This window comes from Erinaceus europaeus, chromosome 22 (assembly GCF_950295315.1).
Source record: "Erinaceus europaeus chromosome 22, mEriEur2.1, whole genome shotgun sequence".
NCBI classification, from domain to species: domain Eukaryota; kingdom Metazoa; phylum Chordata; class Mammalia; order Eulipotyphla; family Erinaceidae; genus Erinaceus; species Erinaceus europaeus.
The window spans coordinates 15,803,701-15,822,092 of record NC_080183.1 but is presented as its reverse complement, the minus strand read 5'-3'; the positions used below and the strand labels follow the sequence as shown (position 1 = coordinate 15,822,092).

Genomic DNA, 18,392 nt, shown 5'->3' with positions numbered 1-18,392 from the left:
TAGTCACACACACACAGTCACATTCACAGACACTCATGCTGCTACTGCCTTGGACCCCTCTAAGGACCCCAGGTGGCACTCCAATTCACTGGCCCCCAGGCCCCCCTCTCCTCACACCTACTCTCCCCCCTGCATCTCCTGCTGCTCACTCTGCCATGCCCCGTGGGGAACCTCTGGGTCCCAGGGTGCAGTGCTGGGGGCTCAGGGCTCAGCCTCTAGGGACAGGCCAGGTGGGCTTCCTATGGGATGGGGGCCAAGGCTAAGCTTGGGGGGTCCCCATCCCTGCCCCCTGGCTGCAGGTGACTCCCCCCTCTCCCCAGCTTCCCAGCAGCCTGAGGGCTCAAGGGACACAAACACTGCAAACCACCCCCTAGCCCAGACTTGGCAAGAGGGTCAGCTGGGCAGAAGCTGCTCCCCAGCAGTGCCCAGCAGAGACCAGGAGCAGCTCAGAAGTCCATCCACCAGCCCCCTTCAGACCCCCCTCCCCTGCATTACACAGCCCCAGGGAGAGGGGTTCTGGGGGAGTTGTGGGCCACAAGGAAGCACAGGGGGTTGGGGGCATGCCCTGTCCTCAGCCTGAGCCCCCCATCCATGTGGGCTCCTATGGGCAGGGTCCCAGCAGAGGGCACGGGGGGCTTAGCCGGGCTTCCTCTCACTTCTCTGCTCCACCCACCTCCGGGGGACCCCTTATTGCTAAGGTCTCCTGAGAAGTGCCCCACCGGGTCCATAGCAGCTGCCCACCTGCCACCTCTTCTAGAGAACCTTCTGGAAGCAAAGTGCCTCTCCTCAGCATCACCTCCTCTGGGGACCCGGTTGGGGGCAACTACCTGGCCGCTAAAGGAATGTGCCGGAACGCCAAGCCTTGTTACCAATGCTGTGACCGTGCCTTGAATAAACCAGTGCTCCCGGCCCCATGGCCCAGCCTCTGCATCTGCAGTGGCCTGGGCTCCCTGCCTGCACCCACAGGAGCCTATCTGGGACTCTCCCCACCCCCAGAGCGGCCCCTCTGGGTGCTTGCCCACCATTGGAGAAGCGGGAAGTGGAGTGCCCTCCCTCTGTGTGAACCAGGTGAGCCGGGGACAGTGTCCCTCTGGGCCTCAGCTGTCTCCTCAGTGAAACAGGGCAGGTCCCAGCTCCAGTCTCAACTCACTTTGCTGAGTGACAAGATGAACTCTTCTCTTAGAAGCTTGCAGCCCAGCATTTGAGCAGGCTGCATCTGCAGTGAGTCTGCCTTCTAGGTTATTATCACTTTTTTTATTATTTATTTTTTAGAAACTTTAGTTATTTGATAGGACAGACAAATTGAAAAAGAGAGGGGGCCCTGTGGTACACCTGGTTCTGCACACATATTGCCATGTGCGAGAACCCAGGTTCAAGCTGCTCCCCACCTGCAGGAGGAAAGCTTTACAAGCAGTGAAACAGATCTGTCGGTGTCTCTCTCCCCCTCCTCTCAATTTCTCTGTCCTACTAAATGAGAAAAAATGGCCGTCAGGGGCAGTGGCTTTGTCATGAAGCCCCAGCGATAACCTTGGTGGCAAAAATTAAATTAATAAATAGGAATAGGGAGAGAGAACTGTTTCACCGTTCACAAAGCTTGAACTTTGTGACTTGAACCTGGGTCTCTGTGCACTGTAATGTGTGTGCTTAACTAAGTACGCCACTACCTGGCTCTTTGTTACCAGTTTTACTTAAAGAGATCTATTTAGTGTGTATCAACAGATACTTAAATAAAAACAATATAGGATATACACTCCATGGAATACTATTCTGCAATCAAAAATGAGGTGTGAGAGCTACGGAGAGTAACAGGAGAAGCCCCGCCCCTTCTCCAAAGTGCTGACTACCCAGCACTAAGGTCATGGCAGTGATCACCACAAGCCACAGCTGTGGACTCATGCTGAGTACCCTCTCCATCCTTACTCTGGGCTCATCAGCTCTGGTGGCCTGGCTGTGTTCTCAGGTCCCCTCACCCCCACCACCACACTGTAGCCTGGCCACCACATGAGACAGTCACTGAGCTGCCGATTCCGGCGACACTGGAAGTCACTGCTTCCAAATGCATCATTTGGAAGTGCTGTGGAGGTACGGGGGTCGGGTGGCCCTTGGCTCTGGCAGACTGTCCTCCCTGGGACCTGGGGAGCACGCCAGGGTGAGACGCACTGAGGCACAAGGACCACAGTTTGTAAGATGAGAGCTGTTTATTACAAGAAGATGCTCCAGTCGTCTCTGGGAGCTCTGTTTATGCTGTGGTGCCCGTCCCCCAGGGCGGGCCCAGCTCCCACCCAGCACCAGCACCAGCACCAGCACCAGCCCTCAGCACACCTGCCAGCAGGGAGCAGCAGGCAGGGGCTCTGGTATCTGGGACGCAGGTGAGAGGGAACGGTGGGGATGGTACAGGGAGTGCTGGGAGCTGGTTCTGCCCCCTGGTAGTGACAGGTCTCTTAAGGATGCCCCCACCAGCTCAGAAGCCAGCCCCACCCACCAGGAGGGACAGCCCCCGCCCCCCAGTGCTGCCTCCAGACCCCATGCACACAGGCTGCACTTCCTCTGGGGAAGGCTGGGAGAGGGAGGTCACAGCCCCAGCTCCAAGTCACCCTCAAACTCCTAGTGGGCTATACCCCCACCCCACCCAGAGAGGTCCAGTCTCCTAGCTGTGGCCCCAGTTGGTGGGGGTGACGTTGGAGGGAGATGGCACCAGACAGAGACTCCTGAGAAAACCTGCCATGTACCAGGGAGGCGGTCTGGGTCTGACCCTGCTGCTTCACTCTCTGGTGTTTGGGGAAGGGGAGAGGGAAGGGTAGGAGTAGGAGCAGCTCTGAGCAGCAGGGAGAAGCTAGGGTGTGTTTTTCAGAGCTCTGGTCTCTGGGAAAGTGGGGAGAAGAGACTGGTGAGCAAGGAGCAGGGTGCAGGTGAGAAGGACAGTGGGTGTGCCAAGCAGGTGGCTGGAGTCCCCCACCCCCGGCCCACGGGGCCCCGGCTCTGCTGGAGAAGGGCTGTACCTGGGGAAGGCATCTCCCTGCCACCACCTCTGGCTGCAGGCCCTGGCTCCCAGGGTGCCCTCCCCTGCCCTCACAGTGGCTCTCAGAGGCAGGAGGGCACCGAGGCTATGCCAACACCCATAGCCCCATCTGGGTGCCATGCAAGGTGGGTTCCTGCCTCCACCCTAGGGAGTCTCGGGTTCCTGTGGGCCTTGCTTACCAAGTGAATCCAGAAGAAGAGACGTCAGAGAAGGAGACGGCAGCCCGGGCCTGTTTCTCAGTGTTTATGACACTCAGCCTGCAGCCGTGGATCAGACACACACTTGCACGCACGCACTCACACACCCTCTCCCACATGTCACGCTCTGTCCCCGAGCTGAGCCATGTTCGAGGGGAGGGGGGGGGCTCAGTCATGGGGCCACCGGGCAGCAGAGCCCTGGGCTCTGGGGTGGCTTCTCCCACAGCCAGGCGAGTCTAGGCATAGGTTCCAGGGTTGGCCGTCCCTGGAAAGTCCTGGTCCCAGGCCAGAGTCCTCACAGTGGCCTCAGAAGTCCCATGATTCCAGCCAGCGCAGTCCTGCCATGGGACTTTGGGGATCCTGGGCCAGGGGGCCGACCATCCCATAAGCCAGAGGGTGGAAGAGGTAGAAGCTGTGGAGAACAGACGGGTGTCTGAGGGCCACGGGACCCCCTCACAGCCTGCCCTTCCTCGGACACCTCTGAGCCACCAGGACTTCCCCAGGGGAAAATTTTCTGGGGCAGCCGCCAGCCCAGATGTCTGGTCACAGAGTGTGTGGCCCAGAGGGTTGTCACACTGCCCCACCTGTCAGTGTAAGGGCATAGAGGCTGGGCTTCCCCAGAGCAGCCCTCTGCTCCTGTCACTCTACAGGGTCACCCACGCCCATGTCTCTCCACTGCCTTCTCCCTACCCTCCTGGCAGCTGTCACGGGAGCCACTGACCGAGGAGGCGTGCATGAGCATGTGGGCAGAGCCTGCAGGGCCCCATCTGGCTGCACACCCAGGCCTCCTGGGGCATAGAGAAGTGTGAGCACTGCTTTGCCATGCGTGCAACCTGGGTTTGAGCCCAGACCCCACCGCATGGGAGGGAGCCTCAGTGCTATGGTATTTTCCAGCCCCTTCACCCAGCCATATCTTAAAACAGAAAAGCAAGCCAGAAACAATAAGGACAAAACAGCAACAGCTGTGACTGATGGGCCAGAAGTGATGGGGGTGGGTCCCATTACGTGCCAGTCTTTGGCATTTTATTTTATATTATTTTATTTTATTGCCTCCAGGGTTATCACTGGGACTCAGTGCCTGCACTACAAATCCGCTGTTCCTGGAGGCTTTTCCCCCCTTTTGTTGCCCTTGTTGTTATCGTTGTTGTTGGATAGGACAGAGAGAAATGGAGAGAGGAGGAGAAGACAGAGGGGGAGAGAAAGACAGACACCTGCAGACCTGCTTCACTGCTTGTTAAGCGACTCCCCTGCAAGTGGGGAGCCGGGGGCTTGAACCGGGATCCTTAATGCCGGTCCTTGCGCTTCGCACAATGTGAGCTTGACCCACTGCGCCACTGTCTAGTCCCCCAGCTTATTTTTTATTTTTTTGGGTGGGGGTGCAGGCTGGAGTCTGGCAAATGCACAGTCTCACCACTGCTCCCCAAGAGGCTTTTCCATTCAGAGGGAGAGGCGGGGAGAAGGAGAGACATCACAGCATGTCCTGTGGGTGCTGGGGCTCCAACTCGGCCACGTGCAGAGAGGTGGGCTCCCTCCCCATGAGCTGTCCCCAGCCTGGGTCAGGTGTGTGTCAGTGTCGAGCTGGCTCACTGTGCGAACGCACGTGTGTGTGTGTGTGTGTGTGTGTGTGTGTGTGTGTGTGTGTGTGTGCGGCCCACTCACCTGTAGGCCGTACCCAGCAGCAGGCCGAGGATCCCCACTGCGTGGACGCCCCTGCCCAGACGCCAGGCGCAGAGCCGCAAGAGGCTGTCCCACAGGAGGCCTGGAGAGGGAGGGAGGGAGGGCGGGCTGGCGGCTCTGGCCTGGCAGGACAGCACGGCTCCCGGGCCAGGGAAGAGGGCGACGTCATGCCTCCCATCCCACCCGCCCTGCCGGCCGCTGACCTGTGAGCATGCTGGAGAAGAGCATGGCCGGGAAGTAGTGGTGGAAGTAGAGGACGCGGCCCATGAGGAAGAAGGGGAAGTAGTGCAGCCCCCAGCCAAGCAGGAGCTGGCCGCCGCCCTGCAGCAGCACCCGGGACAGTCCTGTACCACACAGGCGGGCATGTCAGGGACAGTGCCCCGTGTCCTGCTGTGTCTCCACCTGCCCTCCCTCCCTCACCATGACGCACCCCAGCACCCCCACGGCTGCGGGGAGGAGCAGTGCATGGCTCTCTGCCCGGCCTGCAGGACCCCCTCAGTCCCGGCGGGGGTGACCTGGGGACTGGGACTGCTCCCCCAGAGCAGAAAGGTTAGACAGTGGCTCCTACACTGGAAGCCCACCTCTACTTTGCCCTGGGACAATGTTTCTCCCCAGAACCCTGCTCAGCTCTGGCTTGAGGTGAAGTCAGGGACTGAACTTGGGACCTTGGAGTCTCAGGCATAAGAGTCTTTCTGTAGAACCACTGTGCTCTCTCCCCCACCTCTGGCAGTTCATTTTCTATGTGGCTCCAGGACCTCCCACTGCTAAGAAGCTTCTTCCTCTCTTCAGTTGTGAGAGGGAGACAATAAAGCACCCATCCATGGAGCTCTCCCTGCTGCTGTCCATGGTGCTCCCATGCGGTGCCTGGGCTCAAACCCAGGGCCTCGTGTGTGGCAAGGTGTGAGCTCCATCCCCAGGGATGAGGGCTGTCACACCCACCTAGTCTGTAAAGGGTCTAGCAGGGTACTGGGCGCTTGGTGATGGTGTCTTGAGCGGGGAGCCTAGAGGGTGATGGTAGCTCAAGCAGGTGCCTTGCCACCCCAAGGTCAGAGGTCAAGGGGGAGCCCAGGGGTGCTGACCTTGCAGCTCCTTGGGCAGACACACGCCCCTCCGCATAGCCACAGCCAGGACGCCCCCCAAGAGGAGGTAGAGGGCCACGCTCGCCAGGTTCAGCCACCACACCACCTGCGGGCAGGCGGGACAGTGGGAGTGAGAGGAGCCCCTTCCCCAGAGGCCCAGGACCCCGGGGGGTGTGGGGGCACAGAACACTCACCGGGTTGCCAAGCAGGTACACCCGGAAGTCGGTGTCATTGATGCCAGAGAAGCGCAGGCCCTGTGGAGCGGAAGCCCTGCTGAGCCCAGCCAGGGGGCTCGGCACACACAGACTCTGGTCCCGGCCTCCACATTGAGTCTGACCAGGGCCCGGCACCCCACTCCGTGGGTCCCCTCCTGGGCAGCTCAACCTCAGGCCTACCTGGTAGTTGATGGGCCAGTGCCAGGGCTTGGAGGTGAACTCATTGTCCTTGGGCTTAAGGCCGTTGTTGCCCTGCAGGGAAAGAGACCAAGAGAAGCTTGTCAGAAGGGGCTGGGTGGTGGCACACCTGGTTGTGTGCACGTTACAGTGTGCAAGGGCCCAGGTTCGAGCCCCCAGTTCCCCACTTGCAGGGGGAAAGTTTTTTGAGTGGTGGAGCATGGCTGCAGGTGTCTCTTTCTCCCTCTCTATCTCTCATTCCCCTCTCAATTTCTGGCTGTCTCTATCCAATAAATAAAATTTTAAAAATTAAAAAAATAAATAATAGAAAGAGAAGTTCATCAGGATGGGGGAGGTTAGAGCAGAGTGAAGCATCCAACTGGGAGAGAGAGATAGAGCCCAGCATGTGGGCGGTGTGAGCCTGTGGATGGGTGTGACTCAGTACCACGTGGGGGTGCCATGGGGCAGGGGGACCTCTGGTGCCACGGGGTCTCCTGCTGTCTGCATCCCGGTTGGGGTCTCCAGATGACAGCTACAAGCTGAGAATCAGAGAAGTGACCCTGAGACAGATGAATGCCACCTCGTCACCTGCTGATGTGCCCCCTGCACTGACCTGAGAATCACTTAGCGGCAGGGGAGGGAGCCTGACTCTGAAAAGCCAGGCGCTGGAGCCCCAGGCCACTTCTGAGATGCAGCGGTGTGACTCTGAACAAACTCCTTAGGCTCTCTGGGTCTTAATTCCCTCATCTCTAGAAGGGAAGCACTTTTCTCAACAAGCACCACAGTGCTGTGCTAAGCCTCAGTGACCTCGTGCTTACGACAGAAACACCACCAACAGCAAACAAGCGCACAAGTGAGGATCCTTTTCGAGTCCTCCACGAGGGGTCAGCCCAGCCTCCCAGGGCTACCAGCTAGCAACACAACGCAGACACGGGGAGGCCGAGACGCGGGGAGGGAGGGGTGCAGTACCCGGATCATCACCATGTGGGACTCCAGGAAGATCTCAGGGAAGCCAGGCTGTAGCACGTCCAGGCTGATGTTTGGCACTGGAGAAAGAAAGGACAGAGGAGGCATCTGTCACATGTCCCCTCACGGCACACTGCCACTGGCATGCAGGGTGGCCTTGTTCACAAACCCACAGGTCTGTGGCAGCAGTGAGGAGGTGGACACAGACTCGGGACCATTCGATCAGTGGAGGTCTCTGAGGTGCAGGAGAGCAGCAGACAATAGAACCTAACCCCCCGCCCCACCCCACCCCCAGGGCCCCACAGCGGTGGGCACCGTCACCCCTTATCCTCGGCTCCACTCTGCTCCCCTGCTGGAGAGGTCTGTGAGCGCAAGGCCAAGCCTCTCACCCTGCTCCAGCACACCTGATGAAGATTCATTAATTTGCTGGCTGGCTGGTGAAACTTGGTGTGAAAAGAATGGAAAGAGAAGGGGCAAGGAGTAGATAGCATAATGGTTATGCAAAGAGACTCTCCTGCCTGAGGCTCCAAAGTCCCAGGTTCAATCCTCTGCACCTCCGTAAGATGGAACTAAGCAGGGCGATGGTAAGAAAAAAAAATGGAGGGGGTTGGGCGGTGGCACACCGGGGTAAGCACACGTAGTTCAAAGTGCAAGGACACATGCAAGGATCCTGGTTTGAGCCCCACAGCCCCCCACCTGCTGGCTGTGTGGATGGGAGGGGGCTGCACAGGGGCGTGAAGGGAAGGCGAGCCCCCAGTCTGAGCCAGAGGGTGAGGAAGTGCCGGGGGTGGGGGGCAGGGAACAGAAGGAAAAGGCTGATGGCGGGTTTCAAGGAGGCAGATCTGGCAAGAGGCCAGAGGGATTGGAAGGGAGAGCAAGCTCTGGCTCCCTGAGAGGAGGATGAGGAGAGGGACACAAGGGCCATGATAATTCTCCTTCTTCTAGCGTTTGCCAAGATAATATAAAGCAGTAGCAGAAAATCTCTGAAGGGCTTCTTTCCTTTTTTCTTTAAAAATATTTTTCTCTTTTTTTCATTGTCTTTGTTTATTTTATGGGTAGAGACAGCCAGAAATCAGGAATTCCAGAGGGAAGGGGGAGACAGAGAGGAAGAGAGACAGAGAGACACCTGCAGCCCTGCTTCACCACTCGCAAAGCTTTCCCCCTGCAGGTGGGGACCAGGGGCTCGAACCTGGGTCCTTGCGCATTGTAACATGTGCGCCCAACCAGGTGCACCACTCAGTTTCTAGGGCTTCTCTCTCTCTCTCTCTCTCTCTCTCTCTCTCTCTCCTCTCTCTCTTTTTCTTTCTCTCTCTCTCACTCTATATCAGAGCACTGCTCAGCTCTGGGGATTGACCTGAGACTTTAGCTGCCAAGGGCATGAGAGTCTTTTTGCAGAACCACTGTGCTGTGTGCCTTCCCCAAGTGCTCCATATGCAAAGCAAGTACCTACTTCCCCTCAGAGCAGCCCAGGGGATGGCACTCACACTTGGGGTTGATGTGATCCTCCACGTTCCAGATGGAGTTGAGCGTATCCTTCAGGTATGGGGTGCAGGTAACCTCCAGCTGTTCCCAGCCCCTGTGGAAGCAGTCACAGACGTCACTTAGGACTGTCCTCTCCTCTGAGGGCCAGGTGTCCCCTTCCTGCTCAGCCCCTTGGCCACGTTCTCCCGCTGCCTGTTGCACGCTCCATGGCTCTCCCAGGGGCGGTCTAGCACATGGAAGTCCATTCTGGAAAGACATGTCGATCCAGAGAGCTAGCCTGAGAGTCTCAGAAGAGGCACTCTCCAAATTCCAGCCGTGTGCTCCCCAACACGCTGACACCCCTGCCTCCCATCTGCCTGTAATGTGTGCCTTTTTATTTTGTTTATTGATTTTATCAGAGCACTGCTCAGCTCTGGGGATTGAACCTGAGACTTTAGCTGGCAAGGGCATGAGAGTCTTTGTGCAGAACCACTGTGCTGTGTGTCCTGATGGCCAGCCATCTGCCACAAAGAACAAGCAAGACGATGGAAGTTCCTAGGCTCCATCTTGCAGTTGGAAAGAAAAGCAAAATCTGGGCAGGACAGCAAAAACAGACTCACCACTTAGGCAGGGCCTTTCCCGAGCAGCCCAGGACGCAGCCCGTGACCAGGTGGATGAAGCGGATTCGGCTTCTCAGCACTTTGATCCGGTTGCCAAATTTTCGGTTTACGACCTCAATCCGCCAGAAATCATTGGAGTCCCCTGTCCCATTCTGACACACACACATACACAGAAAGAGAGAGAGAGAGAGACAGAAGACATGTCAAAAAGAGATGTGGATTACCCTTCTAGATGTCACCATGTCCCAAAGGTCAGTGACCAAATGGGCCTCAATGATACCAGTAGAAATGAAAATACAAGAGGGTCATCAAATAGCATAAATGGTGCAGGCTGCTCCAGCACCGTCACAGCCAAGAAAAAGGGGGCCAGGCAGTGGCACACTTGGTTAAGCAGACATTACAGTGTGTAAGGATCCAGGTTCAAGCCTCCAGTCCCCATCTGCAGAGGGGAAGCTTCACCAGCGATGAAGCAGGTCTACAGGTGTCTCTCTCCTCGCCCCCTCCCCCCAGCCCCCAGGGTCATTGCTGGGGCTCGGTGCCTGCACCACGAATCCACTGCTTCCAGAGGCCATTTCTTCCTTGTTGTTGTTGTTGTTGGACAGGACAGAGAGAAATTGAGAGAGGAGATGGAGATAGAGAGGGAAAGAGAAAGACAGACACCTGCAGACCTGCTTCACGGCTTGTGAAGTGACCCCACCACAGGTGGTGAGCCGGGGGCTCGAACCAGGATCCTTGTGTTTCATACTATGTGCACTCAACCCAGTGTGCCACCAGCCAGCCCCCTGTCTTTCTCTATCTCCCCTTCTATCTCAATTTCTCTCTGTCCTATCCAAAAAAAAATGGAAAAGGCCACCAGGAGTAGTGAATTCGTAGTGCTAGCGGGCCCCAGGGATAACCCTGAAGGGGAAAAAAAAATAAAATGAAATAAGAAAGAATGAGACAGAAACTGAGATGGCAGTATATAAAATGAAGTAAGAAAGAATGAGACAGAAACTGAGACGGCAGTAGTTAGCTGTCCTCCAGAGAGGCCTCCAACATAAGACAAGTAGAAGACTTTTTGTTTTGTTTTTTTTTTATATTTATTTTATTTATTCCCTTTTGTTGCCCTTGTTGTTTTATTGTTGTAGTTATTATTGTTGTTATTGTTGTTGGATAGGACAGAGAGAAATGGAGAGAGGGAGGGGAAGACAGAGAGGGGGAAGAGAAAGACTTGTTCCCCAAGTCAAAAGCTCTCATGGGGTGTCGGGCTGTAGCGCAGCGGGTTAAGCGCAGGTGGCGCAAAGCACAAGGACCGGCATAAAGATCCCGGTTCGAGCCCCCGGCTCCCCACCTGCAGGGGAGTCACTTCACAGGCGGTGAAGCAGGTCTGCAGGTGTCTATCTTTCTCTCCTCCTCTCTGTCTTCCCCTCCTCTCTCCATTTCTCTCTGTCCTATCCAACAACGACAACAACAATAATAACTACAACAATAAAACAACAAGGGCAACAAAAGGGAATAAATAAACAAAATAAATATTAAAAAAAAAAAAAAGCTCTCATGGAACTTCCTGGGATAATTATGCCATTCCTGTCAAGGAAAAATCCAAGCCAGTGTGGATAGCCTGGGGCTTCTGTGTCCAGTGTGATTTTAAGAGACCCAAATGATGCCTGTGGTCATTATGTTATATTCATTGTTTGTCAGATTATACTATGGTTTAGCATTTATTAAGTGTCAGGAGAATACAATGGCAAGGAAAGACAGATGGGGCAGAGCAAGTACGCACACTACTTTTCACTGAGCAAGGCCTGCCAAAACGTTCCCAAGTGTAAGTGACTTCCTGTGCATCCACAGTCCCCAGCCACTTGCCTGCCGCCACTCACAGTCTACTCACGTCCCAGCTGCTTACTTACTATGCCATAGCCAGTGACCTGGTAGTGCTTCCGGGTCAGGGGGGCCTCGTGATAGTGACTATGCAGGTTCCGAGAAGTCCTGAGAGAAGAAAGAAATACCATTACCCCAAAGAAAGGGAGGTGTGGTGGCTCTTTGTTCCCCATGGACATAAAACACGAGAAAATGAATGATGTAGTCTAAGATATGAGAGATGATTTGCTTATTTACTCCAAAAACACTCTCTAGAGAACTGGCCAAACCAGGACGGGTAGATGGTAGACAGATTACATGCTAAGACAGGGGAGAGGCAGAGAGGGAGAGAGACCACCGTCCCGTGGCATGGTGCTCCCACGTGCTGGCCAGGAGTTTGAACCCGGGTCCTGACAAGTGGAAAAGTGTGCACTCTACTGGTTGGGTCCTTTCCCAGCCCTAGCACCTACATTTTTACTTATAAGTAACAAATAGAAAAAAATTTCAATAAAGTTTATAACAACATCCAAAATCCTGATGAGACAACAACTGGAGAGAGAGAGAGAGAGAGAGAGAGGTCCCTGGTGTTAAAAGAAAATCTGTATTGGGACCAGGTGGTGGTGAACCTGGTATGTATCTGATCAGTATACTGTATGAACTTTTGTCAAGACTAATTCTGTTATCTAATACTGCTGTTTGTGCTTAGACACAGTGGCCAATTTCTGTCCGTGCTTAAGCTATTTTTCATTTACTGTCACTGAAAAACTGAATGGGGGTGAGTGACAACGTCTTTCCCAAAAGAAAACGTACTTGCAGTCTACCAGGCTCCAGGAGACACTGTTTACCCAGCACAACAGTGTGAAGTCAGCCCATGGAAAACGAATTTGGGTTATAAATTCATAGGGGCCAGGTAGTGGCACAGCTGGTTAAGCACACATTACCAAGTGCAAGGACCCGGGTTCAAGTCCCTGGTCCCCCACCTGCAGGGGTGAAGCTTCATGAGTGGTGGAGCAGGGCTGCAGGTTTCTGTCTGTCTCTTTCCTCCTCTACCTCTCAATATCACCCCTCTCAATATCTCTCTGTCTCTATCAAATAAATAAAATAGGAAAGAAGGAAATAAAGAAAAAGAAGGGAAGGGAAGGGAAGGAAGGAAGCCAGTCACTCAAGTATGAGTCAGACACAAGGCCCCATCCAGGCTTCTCCCCACCCCACGTGTCATTTCTCTCCTCATCCCAGAGCCCCTTCTGGGCGCAGGTGGGCAAGCCAGATGCACCCTAAGAACTTTGGTGTTCCAAAGTTGGGGTGAGGATTATTTAATCAACTACCCCTTTGGGTGAACCCCGAGTTTTAGCTTTCACATTCTTTTCCTCTCGTGGCAGTCAAAACCAATCAGAACTCAAGAGTGTGGGGTCAAGGCAGAAGTGAGTGGGTGCCCTGTACTGCTGGGTCGCCTCCTTTACTCTGATTCTCTCCGACGCCCCACTGTCTTTGTGGCTCTGTGATGCCTTCAGGAGGTGTGTCTGCTGCTCCAGCATTTGTAGCCATTCTCAGGGAGGACATTGGCTAAATGAACTTGCCATACTCTCAGAAACTGACTCCTACACCTCTCTCAAAGCAGTCACTTAAGAAGCAGCTTAGAGGGGGCTGGGAGGCAGCGCAGCAGGTTAAGCACACATAGTGTGAAGCACAAGGATCCTAGTTTGAGCCCCCAGCTCCCCACCTGCAGGGGGGTTGCTTCACAAGCAGTGAAGCAGGTCTGCAGGTGTCTATCTTTTTCTTCCCCTCTTCTCTCAATTTCTCTCTGTCCTATCCAACAACAACAATGGGGGAAAAAATGGCCTCCAGGAGCCATGGATTCATTGTGCAGGCACCAAGCCCCAGCGATAATCCCTGGAGGCAAAAAAAAAAAATCCCTGGAGGCAAAAAAAAAAAAAAAAGAAGAAGCATCTTAGATAGCATAATGGCTCTACAAAGAGACTTTCATGCTGAGGCTCCAAAGTCCCAAGTTCAATTCCCCTGCACCACCATAAACCAGAGTAGATCTGTGCTCTGGTTAAAACAAACAAACAACAAATAAACAAACAAAAACAGCAGCTTTAGACAATTCGATTTTTTTTCCCTTCCAGGAAAAGGAGAAGTGAAAAGTACCCCCAGTGCTCAAAGCTCCCCCAGACTAAAGCAGCAGGCCAAGGTTCACATGCTGGTCCATCTCCCTTCACTGAACGGTCCTTCCATTTCAATGCGCAGCCTGTCTCATGCATCACAGCCTTGTCAAACCTCCCTGTTTAGTCCAGCTGAAATGAATCAAATGCCTCCCTTGGGTGCCAACTCATTTGTCCCCCAAAGGCACATGACTTACTCTCTGTGTTCTAGCCGGATGATGTCTCCGTGTCTTACAAACTCCACTGGATAGGCAGGGTCCAGCGGGTCTGCCAAGGAAAGAAAGCACTGATGTCTGAGGCCATCCCCTCACTGAGCTAGAATTAAATGAAGGCCTACAGGTTAAGAAGAATAAAAATATAGGCAGGGGTAGATAGCATAATGGTTATGCAAAGAGACTCTCATCCCTGAGGCTCCAAAGTCCCAGGTTCAATCCCCCCACACCACCATAAGCCAGAACCAAGCAGTGCTCTGGTAAATAAATAAATTATGAATAAATAAAAACACTATCATACAAGGTAGTGTGTGCTAGAGGTGCCCACAGAATACCTGAGCACCACGAGAAAGGGCCCCTGGCTCAGAGAGAACTCTCAGAGAGAGAGAGAAGTGTCCCAGAGATAATGCTAAAAAAAAACTTTTGGGGGTCAGGCAGTGGTGCACCTGGTTAAGCACACACAGTATGAAGTGCAAGGACCCAAGCAGGGGTCCTGTTTCAGGTAACTGGCTCCCCACCTGCAGGGGTGTTGCTTCACAAGGGTGAAGCAGGTCTGCAGGTGTCTACCTTTCTCTCTGTCTTCCCCTCTTCTCTCAATTTCTCTCTGCCCTATCCAATAAAAAATAGGAAAAAAGGCTGCCAGGAACAGTGGATTCATAGTGCAGGCACCAAGCCACAGTGATAATGCTGAAGGCAAAAAAAGAAAAAGAAATCTCGAAGGGACCAGGTGGTGGTACACCTGGTTGAGTGCTCACATTACAATGTGCAAGAACCTGGGTTTGAGGCCCTGGTCCTCAATGGGGGGGTGGGTGAGAAAGCTTCACAAGTTTTTATCATTGCTGTGGTTATTATTATTGTTGTTGTTGCTGGATAGGAGAGAAATGGAGAGAGGAGGGGAAGACAGAAAGGGGAAAAGACAGACACCTGCAGATCTGCTTCACTGCCTGTGAAGCGACTCCCCTGGAGGTGGGGAGCCAGGGGCTCGAACCGGGATCCTTACGCTGGTCCTTGCGTTTTGTGCCACCTGCGCTTAACCCACTGCGCTACTACCGCCTGACTCCCAAGATACTTTCAGTTTCACACATAGATGACCATTTTGTCCAAATCACCTCAAAAATCACCCCTTACAAGCTTTACAGTGTCTCTGGCAATAGACCTGCTAAATATGATGCCCGGAAAAAAAAAAAAAACAGAAGTGAAGAAAGGAGGAAGAAAGGGGCTAATCTGTAGTAGGGCCAAGGCCAAGGAAGACAGGACAGAAAAGAAGTTGCTGGTCTTCATCGCAACACACAAATATCCCTGCAAATCTCTGTCCCAAAGGGCAGGAGAGGCAAATCCTTGAACGCCAACTACTATCTCTCAAGAGGGTGAGAGGCTCCAGTGCTATGCTGCCACTCAAGCCCTCGTCCAGTGACTGACCAACAAGATGGTGAATCCAGTCAGGGAAGAGGAAAGGCTCGTTACACAAGAGCTAGAGGTGGGGGAGGAGTTTATAACCATGAAGAACACAAAGAGCTTTGTCTACATAGTTCCCAATCATGAAGTGCTTTGAATTATCTGTCTTTACTTCACGCCCACGTGACTTTAATAGTAAAGCCCATCTTCCCTCACACTCTCCTCACTCTATCTTTCTTTCCTTCCCTTTCCTTTTTACATAGACATACTTTTTTTTTTTCCAGAACCTGACCTCACACATGTGCGGTATTACTGCTCCTAGACCAACATTTTCATTCAGAGAGAGATCACAGCACTGACGTTCCCCCCAGTTCCATGGCATTCTTATGTGAGGCTGGGGCTCAAGCTTGGCCTGTGTACCTGACAAGGCAGGGACTCTAGACAGAGAGCTCTCTCTCTCTCCCCACCCATCCCCCACAGACCCTCTTTCTGAGAGACCACTATGTCTGACCTCCACACACAGGTGTGGAGACGTGGCCAATGTGTCACGCGATACTGCAGCCAGGAGGATGCAGAGACGGCAGTCATTACACCACGTTTCTTGCCTGAACCCACGGCCATCAGAGGAGGGAACAGCTGGCTGGAGACAGGCCAGGCCTGGTGGTGGGTGCTGAGGAGACAGAGCTCCTGTGGCACAGGTGAACGGTGAGCAAGACACCCCCTTTCTCTCTCAGCTCAGCCTGTGGGAAGCAAGTTCCCTGAGCAAACACAGCCCCTGTCACAGAGAATTGGCAGCCCGGTGGCTGCACCTCAGAGGGATAGAGTGAGGTCCTGGCACCGGCCAAAAGCTAACGGTCCTGAGGACGAAGCTAGTGTCTGCCCCGCTCACTGCTAACTCCCTAAGCTGAGCACAAGGCCTGGGGCACAGCAGGCACCCAGTAAGGAGCTGCTGAGAAGAGACGTGAGGTCAGCAGAGACAGAGGATGTGCAGGACAGCCCAGCCCAGCACCCATCGGAGGCAGCAGAGGAGTGTTAACGGGGGCTCAGAAGCAGCAGCACTAGAAGCACCAGTGTGTCCCCACGTTACCTGAGACGGTATTGTGCTTCTTGATAATCCACAGGTTGTTGAAGTCCTTGTGCAAATACGTGGTGACCTGGGGGTGGGGTGGGGGGAGGGGCAGGGTGGGAGGGAGAGTCCATCACCATGGGCGCAGCCAAGCCCCTGTGAGCCCCCAGCCACACCTCCCAGTGAGGGAGAGGGCAGTGAGGTAACTGAGGCTCTCTCCTCCCTTCTTTTTAAATAGATTTTGTTTCTGTCTCTTTCTGCATCGTCTTTAACGTTCCAACCTTCAAGACAATCTCTGCACCTTGTGCAACACAGCTTCCAGCACTCAAAGAGGATTTGGTGCATTTTAAAAAGGAAGTAAGGGGGCCAAGTGGTGGTGCACCTGGTTGAGTGCACATGTTACAGTGCGCAAGGACCCAGGTTCGAGCCCCTGGTCCCCACCTGCAGGGGGAAAGCTTCACAAGTGGTGAAGCAGTGCTGCAGGTGTCTCTCTGTCTCTCTCCCTCTCTATTACCCCCTTCCCTCTCAATTTCTATCCAACAAATAAAGATTTAAAAGAACAGTTAAAAAAAGAATTTAAAAAAATAAAAAGGAAGTAAGGCAAGGAGTAAGGGGTGGGGCGGTGACGCACTTAGTTCAGCGAATGTGTTACAAAGCACAAGGATCTGGGTTCAACCACCGGGTCCCCACCTGCATGTGGGAAGCTTCACAGGCAGTTGGGCAGAGCTGCAGGTCTCTCTTCTCTCTCTCTCTCCCCATTCCTTCTTGATTTCCCTCCATCTTTAGCTAATAATTTCTTTTTAAGTGAGTAAGTGGGTCACACATTGAACTCTCCAAGTTCAATCCCTGGCAAAGCGAGGCCAGTGATGCTCTGGTGAACGTGCACATGCCCTCTCCCTTTCTCCTTTCTCTCATAAATAAATAAATAAATAAGTAAGTAACAATAAAAAGTAATTAAGGTGGTCCGGGAGGTGGTGCAGTGGATAAAGAATTGGACTCTCAAGCATGAGGCCCTGAGTTCTATCCCCAGCAGCATATGTACCAAAGTGATATCTGGTTCTTTCTCTCTCTCCTCCTATCTTTCTTATGAATAAATAAAATCTTTTAAAATAAAGTAATTAAGAAGTAGGAGAGGTAGCTCACTGGGTAGAGTGTGTCCACTGCACTGGGAAGCAGCCTTGGTGCTGTGGTCTCTCTCCCCCTTCTGTCTCTCTATCTGAATGAAGATACAGCCTCAAATAGTGAAACCACATATATATGCAAGGGTTAGGCTCCATCAAAAAACAAAAACCAAGTAATTAAGATCATGACACAAACTCTCTAAATAAAAAAACGCATATGCTGCATCTTCTAGAACAAGCCAGATAAAATCAAAAAGCAAATTTCTCATCCTAAAAGGCTCAAGTCTTAGCCTGCAGTCATTTTATATAAACGTATCTTTTTAATTACCTCTGTGTAGTACTGCAATTGATCTACTGAAAAAATCTGGAAAAGGGAGCTGGGTCGTGGCGCACACGCTTAATATTAAGCCCACCTGGCACTTACGCAAGAACCCACACAAGGACCTGGGTTTGAGCTCCTGCTCCGTGCAGATGGAATGCCTCACGAGTAGTGAGGCAGGTCTACAAGTGTCTCTCTTTCTCTCTTCCTCTCTATCTCCTATCCCCTTTTAACATCTCTTCATCCTATCAAATAAAAAAGAAAAGAGAAAGAAAGAAGGAAGAAAAGGAGAAAAGAGGAAGGAAAGAAAGGAGGAAGTAGAGAAAGGAGGGAGGAAGGAAGGAAGGGGGTTGAGTGGTGCATTGGTGCTCATGTGACAGCGCACAAGGACCCAGGTTCAAGCCCCTGGTCCCCACCTGCAGGGAGAAAGCTTTGTGAGTGGTGAAGCAGGGCTGCAGGTGTGTCTCTCTGTCTCTCTCCCTCTCTATCTCCACCTCCCCTCTTAATTTCTGACTGTCTCTATCTAATAAATAAAGATAGTAAAAGAAAAAATTAAAAAGAAAGAAAAAGTAGCCTCCAGGAGCAGTGGATTCATAGTGCTGACATGAGCCCCAGATACTGAAGGAAAAAAAAAAAAGGCTGGAAACGGAGTCAGCTAATAAACAGTTAACACGAGGACAGGGGTGGATAGCATTATGGTTATGCAAAAAGACTCTCTCGGCTGAGGGTCCAAAGTCCCAGGTTTAATTCCCTGTACCACCACCAGCCAGATCTGAACAGTGCTCTGTTGAAAAAAACAAAAATTTTAACTCCTTTCTCCTCCTCCTATTCTTCTCTTCCTTACCCTCCTCCTCCTCCTTCTTTTTC

At 53.1% G+C, this 18,392-nt stretch overlaps 1 protein-coding gene across 1 annotated transcript in view; it reads right to left on the bottom strand.

Annotated features, from left to right (window-relative positions):
- Window positions 1-3,247: 3,247 nt before the first annotated feature.
- Window positions 3,248-18,392, bottom strand: part of POMT2 (protein O-mannosyltransferase 2) — a 30,273-nt gene continuing 15,128 nt past the window's right edge. The window contains exons 10-21 of the mRNA XM_007530136.3: window positions 16,107-16,173; window positions 13,610-13,679; window positions 11,301-11,379; window positions 9,412-9,563; window positions 8,815-8,906; window positions 7,334-7,410; window positions 6,368-6,439; window positions 6,167-6,226; window positions 5,973-6,078; window positions 5,097-5,237; window positions 4,876-4,975; window positions 3,248-3,628 (exon numbers count right to left, since the gene is read on the bottom strand). Of these exons, the coding sequence (XP_007530198.2) occupies window positions 3,523-3,628; window positions 4,876-4,975; window positions 5,097-5,237; window positions 5,973-6,078; window positions 6,167-6,226; window positions 6,368-6,439; window positions 7,334-7,410; window positions 8,815-8,906; window positions 9,412-9,563; window positions 11,301-11,379; window positions 13,610-13,679; window positions 16,107-16,173 (1,122 nt within the window). The 3' untranslated portion in view covers window positions 3,248-3,522. The remainder of the gene's footprint in view (window positions 3,629-4,875; window positions 4,976-5,096; window positions 5,238-5,972; window positions 6,079-6,166; window positions 6,227-6,367; window positions 6,440-7,333; window positions 7,411-8,814; window positions 8,907-9,411; window positions 9,564-11,300; window positions 11,380-13,609; window positions 13,680-16,106; window positions 16,174-18,392) is intronic.